We start from the raw sequence: 12,704 nt of genomic DNA, 5'->3' as shown, positions 1-12,704 counted from the left end.
AAACATCAAGGAGTATTATCGTTTGTTGTAAATGAATCTTGATTTTGTTTCATCTGACTACAACTAACACAGAAACAAAACATATTTAAAGTCACACCTACCTTTATCCATGATGACACTGCCATCGTTTATAGTTTCAGTATTTAACTTTGTAAAAATGTAAACTAGAAAGAAATGTAACGACATCGTTACGCAGAAAGCTAATGCAACATGTAGTAAAACTACTGGTTTAGTTTCATGTGGTTCTCTGCTCCCCGACACTGGTTCCTGGTTCCTTCAAGGTTGCACATTTTTGTGGCACAGCTACAATTCATTGTTCTCTTCTTGTGTTTCCTCTTCTCCTCCTGCAGTGCCCATTTATTGACGAGTACATATTGGCTTTGCACAATAAGATAAGGACCAAGCTCGTGGATTTCCCAGAAAAGTAAGTCCATCTCCTGCCCCCCCCCCCCCCCCCCCCCCCCCCCTCCTCCTACACTTTATTAACACAGACAGCAGAGATGCTGCAACCTTCTCTTTCTCACAGTTGTTTCCCCATGTACTGTCTCGTCATCTCCAGCTGAGTCACAAAACCATTCTCTTCTTTGCCAGTTTTTAATTGCACCTGCAAAAATATGAATAGCTCGATGCAGCAGCCTTTGGCAGCGCACAGTAAATGTCGCCTGCAAGTGATCAAAGCAAGCATTGTAAAAGAAAACGAGGGCATCGGTTGCCTGGACACATACAAGCTTCCTCTATTCTCCTTTGTCTGAAAGGTCAAAGAACAAATGGAGGTGGTTTGGGGTAAAAAACGGAGAAAGAGAACGTCACCCAGGAAGAGGCTCGCAGTAGTGGTAGACTGCAGTAACACATTGGCAGCATAAACACACACATGTGAAGGGGCTATTAGACTGAGTGTGAGCGTGTCAGTGTCAGGACAGAGTGTTATATTGTTAATGATGAGTGTCTTCACCCAGTGGGCTCGAGAGAGTCCGTGGCTGTGCGTAGAGCTCGTTCATTAAACACAGCAGAATAACACGGCACATAATGGGGTCGTGTTCACACTGAAACAATCAAAGACAGTTAGCAGCACCTTGTTGTCACCTCTGATAGGGCCATCACGCTGTACCTGTGCTTCATTTAAAGTCCACACTGTCAGGGAGAGAAATGGCTGAGCTGAGATACTACTGATGTCTATGATGACTCTAATCTGATGACTGTCAGATTAACTCAGATGCTCTCAAACATGTACCAGTGCACCAGTTTCAAATGTTTATCCATTATCATCTATATCAGCCATGTGTCCAGTACTCTTACTTTTTTTAGTGTTTAACCATTGCTGAAAGCCGATTAATCCACTATTTATCAATAAGTTTTAGACGATTACTATTGTAAAGTAACAATCTCAAACTTTTTCATGTAAATAAACGTCTCTATCACCGAATGAGGTAACACAATGGTGACTGAGCCGATGGCCCGCTGATGAAAGCCTTTGCATTTGCAGTATATAGTATTATTACAGACTGGGTGTCTGTGGCGGCGCCCAGTTAGTGACGCGTTTTCCATCAGCCAGCAGTGGTTGGTCTGCCAGAGAGGGTAGGCTGAGCTAAGCGGCTGCTTTTCCGCTCTCTGCAAGTGTTGCGAGTAATCAGTAAATAAACGGTAATCTACTATGGCTGAACAAACAAAGAAAAGATGGATGACTACAGATACAACTTCAACAAGAAGTGAAAATCCAAAGAAAAAGAAACAAACTCGACGCTCAGATGAAGCAAACAGTCTGAAAAGGAAAGCGACCGTCAGCTGGGAAAATCAAGAGTTACAACCGGAGCCAACCGTGGACGTCTGGTTAAATTGACGTGTGCTCCTACGATAACTGTTTATTGCCAGTGGGAGGCGCTCAAGAGGACAAAAATTGAAATCTTCAAGATTGTATCTTTAAACACTTAACATTTTAGCTAATATACCCATCATCAATAACAAATACACTAAGAATAGTAAGTTTGAATGTTTATCCATTACTTTGGGCAAATTATTCCACACTACATCACATTAAGAGTTAATAAAATATGCATAAATGGTTTATGATTAGGTTCTTTGTAAGGTTGTTAATGTATTTAATATTTTATTAATCATTAATCAACGGTTTTTAACATGTTTTAACACCGCTGTCATTCGTCCATTCAAGCTCCTATTTGGCTAAATCCAGTTACTGGATATCACTCAGTAATGTCACTGCTCTGTTTTTATTCATAATGTGCAAACAATGGATTGTGCTGCACCACACCTGGAAGGGTTTCTTGAATGAAGCATTTCAATACACCCCATTGATCCACTGCACCTAACAACCTGATTGTACATGTCATTGTAACACCTGTGATAATAATCAATCGAGGCTGCTGACAGCATGCTGAATATGTCACTGTAAACAACATTTATTTATTTATTTGATACCTTTTTCACTATTTAGAGATGCTGACGGTGGTTAAATGCAAATAACTTGTTCATAAATATCAGATCTGATTAATAGATATAATGCCGGCTGATGGAGAAGACAAAGTAAGCTAAGCAACAAATAAAAACTGAGACTAAACAGGACAGGTAAAGGTGGGCTTGCTATTTGGCAAGTAACACTGTTACCCTTTTTCTCTTATGTTTAATTACAGCTTATTGGTATTCATATATCTTTAACAACCTCATTTATAACCTGATTATAAACCATTCATAAATCCTTCATGAGGTCTTAATGTCAAATGGTAGCATTATTTCAACTATTTATTTATTACTAGTAGCATATTTTAACTATTTATACATTATTTTAGCCTACAATTACTTTTTGCTAACCAGTTTGTAACGATTAGTCATTACTATTATTTTAAGAAACTATTTATAGATATTTATCCAACTGTTACTTCTTCCTATAACCATGTTAAGCTGTGACCCATTATTTTTAAGCTAACTTTTAGCTAGCTGTTTTAACCATTTGCCACTTTGAGCTTACTTTAGCTTACTTTTATTATAACTAATAAACTAAAGTTCCTTTTCGTTTTTATTTATTAAAGCTCATTCTTTCAGTGAATGCATTAGCTACTTTAAGCTAGCTGTCAGCCAACTCCTCTGCTATCTTGCTCATTAGTTTCACAAACTCTAATGTAATGTTCAGGCGTCACAGTTTCTGTAATATGAAAATATACATATATATTTATTTTTAGAAATTGTGATTTATTTTTTCATTCAAATTAGCATCATTGCTCCACAATCCTCCCACATGTCCCTGAGCCATTGCTAAAGTCCCCTGTGGGCACGAGCAGCTCCGTGATAAATTGTTTTCAGTTACTTCACACGTCATTTATTTGCTACATTTTGATCTATTTTAGTTTAGTTAGTTAGGCGTGTATGAAGAAGACATAGACACTAAAATTATCCGTGGGTCATCATCATCATGTCTGTGATTCGTTGTGCTGCTTAGATGAGCAAACACTCAACTCTTTGCTGAGTGATGGACAGTGACAGGCATCCTCTCGGAGGTGAGAAAAGAAGATAATCTGTTAATTCTGTCTGACAGCACACACAATGTGCTATCATCGTTTCTGTTTCCATCGCACACAATGGAGAGGGGAAATAATTAACCATTTTATCTTTGCTTTTTCTCCCATGGCCTGCAAAATTATTTGACAATCTGTGAAAGCATATTACCTGTTTTTTAAAATCTGTGATAATAGAGTGCCAGTAGACGTAAATTGTTTTTAAATGGTCCTAAAGTAGAGAAGCACTGTTTAAAGATATCATATTTTAATTAGTCTTCAATGACCACTGGGCTCGTCTTCTTCTGAAATTAAAAGTATATTGTACAATAAAGATGCATAACATCAAGCTGGCCTCAAAACCATTTTCCCATATCGTTATCTTGTGTTTCCTGCAGGCCACAGATCAGTGAGGAGCTGCGGACTCTGATCCTGCGGATGCTGGACAAGAATCCAGACAACAGGATCACCATCCCTGAGATCAAGGTGACATAGAGAACAAAGCAGGTGTAAAAGAAGACCACGGGGTTATCCACTTATTGTTCAGGGTCACAGGCAGCTGATCATAACAAGGCTGTCATTGTTCATGTTCAGACACAGCATGACTGTGCTTTTCTCTGCTGTGATTGGCTCAGAGAACTGTGGCATCACTGTGGTATGTACAGTAGGGATGATGAGACGTGCTGTGTTGCTCCTGGGCATGATGAAACCCGTCGGTCCCCAGAGAGGAGCAAGCTTAAAAGAGGTGGAGGTCCAAGACCAGCAAGGACCGGTGTCATCTCCCACTCCCCTCCTGGTTACCATGACACGATCTAATAACGTGTCAGTGAGTCATTTTCTCACCGGAGACTCTGTTTGTGTTTATGGAACAAGAGATAATTAGGCTGTCATGCATCATGTGTATTGGTGTGCACAAACATGCTCACGCACTCACACACAAACACATCGCTTACTTGACACAAGTTTATAGACGCAGCTCAAGAAAACTGTTTAAAAGTTTAAGTGATAACAAAAATTCACGGAGAAGTTTTGTTATTACACCGATCAGCCATAACATTATGACCACCTGCCTGATATTGTGTAGCTCCCCTTCTGCCGCCAAAACAGCCCTGACCCCTCGAGGCATGGACTCCACTAGACCTCTGAAGGTGTGCTGAGGTATCTGACACCAAGACGTGAGCAGCAGATCCTTTAACTCCTGTAAGCTGCGAGGTGGGGCCTCCATGGATCTGACTTGTTTGTCCAGCATGTCCCACAGACGCTCCATTGGATTGAGATCTGTGGAATCTGGAGGCCGAGTCAACACCTTGAACTCGTTGTTCCTCAAACCATTCCTGAACCATGTCTGCAGTGTGGCAGGGCGCATCATCCTGCTGAGAGAGGCCACTGCCATTAGGGAATACTGTTTCCATAAAGGGGTGTACTTCGTCTGCAGCAATGATTGGGACGTGTCAAAGTAACATCCACATGAATAGTAGGACCCGAGGTTTTCCAGGCTCATTGGCGGCCAAGGCTCATGGACGCGCGTGGTGAGCCTGTCGCCGGTTCACTGGTTTTCCTTCCTTGGACCACTTTTGGTAGGTGCTGACCTACTAGGTGTAGGGGCTGAAAGTATGAGCGCTGTACTGGTGCAGGGCAGCGGTGGCAATGACAGAGCAGAGAGAGACAGGTAATCTTGCAGCTTAAATAGGCAAATTGGGAGGAAATGTGTCAGGTGGTTGTGGTGGAGAGTGACGCATGTCGGGTGTGACATAAGTGCAGCTCAAGTGGCCTGCCTGAACTAGCTTGCAGGTGTCACTCTATGAAGTAATATTGCACCGGATAGTGAAAGTATGTCCATGGTCACTGATTTGAAAGAGTCTTTTGGCATCTTCCTGGATTTGAGGAGTCAAATAGAAACAGTAGAATCTTAGTTTCTAAAGGAGCAGCAATCATTTGTGTTGTAATGTTTGATATTTGGTTTCGGCTGGAAGTCAGAGTTTCCTCATTCTCAGATCCCATCGACTAAAGTCTCACGACGATATAGCCTCTGGGGACGACGGTGAACATGCCGGGCATGTAGCCGGTGGTTAGAGATAAACAACATGCTTTTCCGCGTGCTGCATTGTTTACAGAAAAGGTTTTTCTTGTGATTGACTTTAATTAACGGCTCTTCAGTTTGCTCAAATTTCAACATCATGATGCAGATTAGGAACAAGTAAAAATGAGGCTTTGTCAGGTCTGTCCTCAAGAGGAGAAGGAAACTACTTTAAAATGCTCGTTTATTGAACACAGGTCGGATCGATCATTTCTGATGCATTCGAGGAGGTCGGGAAATTTGAACGCTAAACGGCTTTCGTGACACAGCGTCAGGAAATTTATCTCAAGTTGAATTTTAGATCTAGAACAGAAAACCAGAACATCCACGTCCATAAATAGAGATGAGAGTTTCCCAAATAGCACATGAATGCACAAAGTATTTCTTACTGTCAACCAATCGCATGAAAAGACCAATTTAGGCATCAAATTGATCTTCCTAACAGGCATGAACACATCATGATGGATATAGTTTACCCTGGAATCAATCCCAAACACACTCTTAAACACACCGTCAATAATCACAACACAGCACCATGTCAGCCACTGGAAATAGGCCCCAGTAAATGCACCTCATAGGGGCCCGATGGTTAAGAACGCTCTGTGCCTTTTATTAGAAATAAAACTCTAAAGTTCAGATCTTTAGTGGGACTGACAGGAGCTGAGAGCCACAGCCAGCATGGGGACTTACACGTTGTTTTTTTTGGCAGATTTGATGACAAAAACAAACAGATCTATAATTTCATCAGGTTTATACTTTAAATCAATGAGAGCAGTTATGACGTAACTGTGACTAGAATAAACTGGTTGGTATCTGTGAAGGATGATCTGTCTTTACTCTTAAGTGTTTGCAGTTGAGTTTTAGCAAAACACTATAAATCAAAACAGAAGGCTGCTTGGCTGAAGTGTAAAATATGTCTGCTGGTAAGTACAAGTGCTTCATCATGAATATAAACTGCAGTACCAGGAATACTTTGAATATCTAATAATATACATTCTGTCTATAAAGTTTCAAACAACTGTACTTTAGCAGCGGTGGCTCATTGACACAGTTTATTAACAGGTCTTAATGTAATCTGTCTGCCTGTGTGTGTGTGTGTGTGTGTGTGTGTGTGTGTGTGTGTGTGTGTGTGTGTGTGTGTGTGTGTGTGTGTGTGTGTGTGTGTGTGTGTGTGTGTGTGTGTGTGTGTGTGTGTGTTCAGATGGACCAGTGGGTGACCCAGGGAGGCACCGACCCCCTGCCTCTGGAGGAGGAGCACTGCTCTGCGGTGGAGGTGACGGAGGAGGACATCCAGAACTCGGTCAAGTTTGTCCCCAGTCTCTCTGCAGTGGTGAGAAACACAGTTTTCCACACATTCCATCTTTGGCTAGTTTTACTGGAGATTTGTCACCTTACAAACATAATTGTGGGGATTCTGGAAGAGGCTGTTTTAGCCAGCTAGCTTTCAAAAGTTTACAGGACCACCTTCCAGAATAGTCGTACCATGAGGCCCATAGAGCATGGAGCAATGTGCCCACCTCGGTATTATATTTCCAACATTTATTGTCCTTGGTTAGACCCATTTCAAACAGATTCAAAGGTGTAAAATAATAAATATGTATAGTTTTATAATGGATGAATTTAAGATATAACTCTTTAAAGAAACAAACAAAGAAGGAAAAGCTCGCCGCATTAAAGGTGACTTCCCAAAGACAGTAGGATTTGAAGTGCACACTGAAGACAGGTTTCCTGTTTACAAACCATGGAGGACAAAGGGGATAACGTTTTCTGACAATAATAGCTTCCATGTGGTCAGTTTGTTTATTTATAAATTAAGAAACATGCTAGAAACCAGTCCTACTCAATCCTAACGTTGAAGGACATCTTACAGCTTGGGCTAGCTAGTGTGACACCAGTGAGAAAAACAGCAGCCGAGATCCGTAATAACAAAAGATAACTTAGAAACGGACCGAGCAGAACCGCTGATGGACAGCACAGGTTCACAGAGGCCTGTTAGATTCAGAAATATCAGCATAACAGAGAAACTGTAAGATCTTCCTGTTTGCCTGCTGGAGTTTAGAGCACTGAGGGCCTTACCATAAGCATGTTTGACCTTCCTGCTGTTTACCATCAACATACAGCAGACACTGTAATTACATGTTAGGCATGTTATACAAAAAACTTGAATACCTGCAGTGTAAACGAGTTAAGTTTCAACAATAAGAACTTATATCAATATATATATATATCTACATATAATATAATATATATCAATATTGCATCCATAATAAGCCGTCTTTTTAGACAGCAGGGGACCAGGAAAGTAGGCTCACATTTATAGCTATCAGTGTTCTGCCTCTATCAGCTGCCAACAAGGTCTCTGTGCAAAACCTCTGCACTGTGATCAGATCACTACAATCAAATAACTTATTATGAGGTAACAGGGAGGCTTCCTGCCTGCAGAATGTAATTTTCTACACGTTACTTTTGCAATTTGTCAAGTTTATAGCAAAAAAACCTCCTCATTTTGATCTCACCATAAAACTCAAATGTCTTTGTTTGCTCCCTGTGCCTGAAAGTCTCGCAATAAAAATGTTGCTCGTTAAATCTGTCAACTGTGAACAACAACAAAAAAACACATTTCAGATGTGTCTTTTTAACATGAATGTGTCTGTGACTGTTTCAGATCTTGGTCAGAGCCATGCTGAGGAAGCGCTCCTTCAGTAACCCCTTTGAGTGTCCGAGCAGGAGAGAGGAGAGGTCCATGTCTGCTCCTGGCAGCCTTCTCATGTAAGCACACACAGTCCATCTGCCTGACAGACATCCATGTCCTGATCTTCTGTGGACACTCAGTACTTACATATCTAATCCATGAAGATAAAACCAGAAATAAAACAGGCTCATGTCTACAGCAGAGACTGCTGTGGACATGAATCTGTGCCTCACACCTGTCTCCTCTCTCTGCTGTATCAGGTTAACCAGCATTCACTCCTGCAGCAGCAGCAGCAGCAGCAGCAGCAGCAGCTGCCGCTTTGGGTTGCCATAGCACCATAATTCATTCTTTCATTGTATGCTGTGGAGCTTACAGCTTTTATAAGTGTTTCTTTGTGTGTTGCTTTCAGCCTTCTAGGGTAGAGGGATTCAGAGAGACAGAATGATACAGATCCAACGGCGCCGCGGGCTGACCTTGGATTTTCTGTAACACAGATTGAAAGCATCACAGGGGAAACGGCCAATCGTCTTATCCCATCACACAACATACACAGAACAACCCAGGGCAAATTGGAGCAGCTATAGCTCTCCCCTGCTGTAGTGTGGGTTCCCTCGGGACACTAATCTGTGTTATGTGTCCTGCAGACTCTGTCATGAGGATGCAGCACTGCAGCGCTGAGCGTGTAATCTCCCATAGTGAGGGTTTTAATAGATGATTTCTCCTCTTTCTAGGCCGAGGTTTCCCCTCTTACACTGTAGGCAGTCACAGAGCTGCTATCTGAGGTGAAGGTGTTTTCACAGGACGTGTAGGGACTTTGAAACAACACTGCCCCCTGCTGGAAAATAGAAAAATCCAACGCCTTATTCATATAGGGCTCACAGCAGCATCGAGGAACTACATTGAGAGGTCTTTAAAAAGAGTCCCAAAACAACAACAACCGTATACCTTATGCAGCATTAACATCTGTTTCAACCACTTTAATTATGAGACATTTTTAATCTGAAAGCCCCAAGAGATGCTCGTCTTAGAAACCAATCTGGTGCTGAGCTTTTTTCTGACTGACAGGTGTAAGAAGTGAATATCTAACAGTAAGGGATGATTTGGGTCATTTCCTCCAAAATAACGTGAAAGAGGAAGCAGCTGTGGGTAGGGTCATGACATGAGCAGAAGAATTTATTGGTAACGGGGTAAAATCTGACTTGATTAAAGCAGATTATTTGTAATTCGATTAAAGGGCAACTCTCAGCAGAGCACTTCACTGCGTTAGTGAGCGTATAGTGACATTATTTTTAAAAGAACTGAGAGGCCAAGAGATCCGGACTTTTTGTCTTTACTGTGGGTTAAGTTCTGGTCCTACAAGATGATCCTACATTTCCCATGATGCAACTTGACAGTATTTGTAGATTGACATTCCTTGCCTCATAATGGGCGTGGTTTTTAAGTGTCCATCTTCAGTTTAATGCAAGTCAAGAAAGTCCAACCTATGATAACACTGATGACATCACCAGGGTTAGAGACGTTTTTGTGCTGAGGACGCTGAAAACTCTGAACTGCACTGGTTAGTTATAGAAAATAGGCGCAAAAAACGCCGTTAGTGGACACAGGCCCTTATTTATAGGTCCTTCAGGGCCTCAGAAGACATGGGATAATGAGATGCTTATTACTGAATAATTCTTGCATATTTGTCTTTACAGTCAAATTATTAGTGTTATTTATATGGTGAAAAAAAACCCACTAATCCATCACAGAGTTTGATTCTGCAAACATGCTTCCTGTAAAAACAGGAAGTCTGACATTATTTGGTGTTAGGGTTAGGGTTGGCCAGTAGTACAAGAAGCCCTGAGAGGCTGCTGAGAAAAAACATTCCTGTGATCAATTTGAGTCTAAACTAAATAGTTTTCTCTCCTGCGTGTGAGCTGAGAATGTTAAGATCCGCTGAAATGTTTGATGCAACAAAAGCTTTCCAGCTTTTGTACCATGGAGCTGATGTGAGAACATTCAGGCACTCAGTGACGACCTGTTACAAGCTGCTCTGTAGATCCTGCGTGTCATGAGGGAGGGACATCAAAGAATTTGTCTTTCCTGTAACTTCAGTTTGGATTTCTTTGGCGCTTTAAGATCGTCAACTCAAAGTCTCTTAATCAATTATTGCTCTCTCCTTCATGTTGAGGAGGTGAGGAGTGTAGGGGGCAGGTCGTCTCCACCAGCGACCATGCCTTTGACCCCCTGAGGTGACCTTTGACCCTCTCACCTGTGACTTGTCCATCTTTTCTCCCTCTCACTGTGCTGCAGGGATGGGTGGCCTTTCCGGCCCTCTTTAAAACTTCACCCCTCACTCAGGTAAAATAAAACAAACAGTCTGGCTCGCTGTTTGTCCTACATCTACCAGCCGCTGCGGCCATCTTCATCTTAGACTCCTCAAGTCTCGCTTGTCCCCATCATGAGAAACGACCCGGCAGCCCCTCCCCTGCTGTCATATCTGAGAGTTCTGCCATCTCCCTGCTGCATTTGTGGTGTTTCTAACATTCATCATGTCTCAAAACACATGAAACAATGGTTTCCCTGCCTCGTTTAGAGAGACAAATCAACAGTGTAATCCTGTCGACTCAGTTCTCTCTCTTTAATTTCAGAAAGAGCAGCACGGGAGACGGACCGCGAGAAGGAGAGCTGGAGGACCTGCATGAGGACGAGCCCTCCTCTTGAGTCTTACATCAGAGCTTTGTCGTCGACTTCATCCACTTTAGATCCCTTTACTTCAACAACAGCTCGACCTATCCCTTCATCCACACTGACACACTACAGGTGTATCACTCCAAACACTGACCTGTCTTTCTGCTTCCTGTCCGCCTCAGAGTGTCCAACCACCCCCATTTAACTTCTCCAATATGGCGTCTCTTATTTTGATCTACAGTCTTGCTTGTCTTTACTCAGCCACCCTCTGTTTTGACTGGCATCAGTGAACCGATAAGAAGAGGAGCTCTCTGCTGAATTCCTGGATCATTAACAGTTTATATTATTGTTGTGGGAGAAAGACAGGAACATGTTTGTCAGCTGTCAAACTCTCATTTTTTTTACCCATCTGCATGATGAAAACAAGGCCTCATGTTCAGACTGTCTTTGGCCGCCTGTCACAAAAGGAAAAAACAATATCAAAGACTTCTGCATGTAAAAGACACTATACAGTCTGTCCAGTGGACCGCGGGGCTTTTTATCTCCTATCAATGATATTTAATATTGTACAGAGATGTCTTGACGTATCATAAGTGTTCCCCTCTCACGGCCCCGTACTTGTATCTTGTACCATCAGAGGCTTTTATTTTGGAGCCGCAGGATAGAGGTCGAAGTCCTTCCTGTGCTGCCTTCACAGTCCCCGGGCCTGACTTCTCCGACAGGAAGGAGAGGAAGTCAGCTGTCCGAGGGCGATCGCACAGAGAGGACGGCGACTTTGCTGCTCAAACACACGATTTCTGTGTTGGGAGTCATTTTACGCCTCTTCTCCTTCTCTGTTATGTGTCTGAGTCCTGTTATCTAACGCTGTCGCTTTCCTTTAATGTCAGACTGTGCTGTTTGATTTCATGTGACAGAAATTCGGGTCTTTGGGAGAGAGTGTTTTTGGTGAGTTTGAACAGACTGAAAAAAACGACTGTGAACTTCTCCTAATGCCTTTACTTCTAATGAGCCCCACTCAATCAAATTCCAATTATAAAACATTCTTGGATGCAGAGCTTATCTAAAGGCATGAATAATCTTATTGTGAAACATCAGTGAGCGCTCTTACAGAAGAAATGTAATCTTCTCGTATGAAGTTACCCAGGCTAAGGGACTGTACACAAATTATTAGCAGAGCAGAGGAGGTCAGACAAGGGGGGGAGGACTGTGAAAGAGGGGGGTGGGGGGTGAGTCTGACTTTTCTAAAGAGAATTGTCATTTATGTTTTAAACGTCACAGATTTGAATTGAATCATTTCCTTGTAGGTTTTAAAAACATTGTGAATCAAATAGTCACAAACAACAGAGGGTGGAGTGGGTCATGAGATCTGCTTCACCATATGCAAAGAAAAATCACGTTTCAGGATTGTTGTCATCTATTGGACTAAAAGCAGTCTGGGATCCCATCGGCTATAGTCTGAGACGACACAGCCTCTGGGGACAACGGTGAACATGCCGGGCGTGCAGCCAGCAGGTAGCGATGAACGACCTCCAGTCAAGACTTCCTTTTCCGCATGCTGCATCGTTTACAGATAAAGAAACAGTTTTTCTTGTGATTGACTTGTTATAAACGGGTCTTACCTTTGCCGAAATTTGAACGTCATGAGGCAGATTAGTAAATGAAGCTTTGTCAGGTCTGTCCTCAAGAAAACTTGTAAAATGCTTGTTTGTTGAACGGAGGTCGGATCGTTCATTTCTGATGCATTCGAGGAAGTCAGGAAATT

The 12,704-nt window shown here is 42.2% G+C and overlaps 1 protein-coding gene across 3 annotated transcripts in view; it reads left to right on the top strand.

Moving 5' to 3' along the window:
* Window positions 1-12,154, top strand: part of camkk1a (calcium/calmodulin-dependent protein kinase kinase 1, alpha a) — an 82,604-nt gene extending 70,450 nt beyond the window's left edge. For 2 of the 3 annotated variants that reach the window (XM_069667952.1, XM_069667954.1), the window contains exons 12-17: window positions 351-424; window positions 3,902-3,989; window positions 6,782-6,910; window positions 8,246-8,349; window positions 10,565-10,612; window positions 10,903-12,154. In XM_069667952.1, coding sequence (XP_069524053.1) covers window positions 351-424; window positions 3,902-3,989; window positions 6,782-6,910; window positions 8,246-8,349; window positions 10,565-10,612; window positions 10,903-10,975 — 516 coding nt within the window. In that variant the 3' untranslated portion in view covers window positions 10,976-12,154. The remainder of the gene's footprint in view (window positions 1-350; window positions 425-3,901; window positions 3,990-6,781; window positions 6,911-8,245; window positions 8,350-10,564; window positions 10,613-10,902) is intronic. The other variant, XM_069667955.1, reaches the window with a different exon arrangement.
* The last annotated feature ends 550 nt before the right edge of the window (window positions 12,155-12,704 follow it).

Source organism: Semicossyphus pulcher, unplaced genomic scaffold (assembly GCF_022749685.1).
Source record: "Semicossyphus pulcher isolate SPU_LCO1_2020_fin unplaced genomic scaffold, fSemPul1.0.p SCAF_10, whole genome shotgun sequence".
Taxonomy (NCBI): domain Eukaryota; kingdom Metazoa; phylum Chordata; class Actinopteri; order Labriformes; family Labridae; genus Semicossyphus; species Semicossyphus pulcher.
The sequence above is the reverse complement of the archived record's forward strand: the minus strand, read 5'-3'. Positions and strand labels throughout refer to the sequence as shown.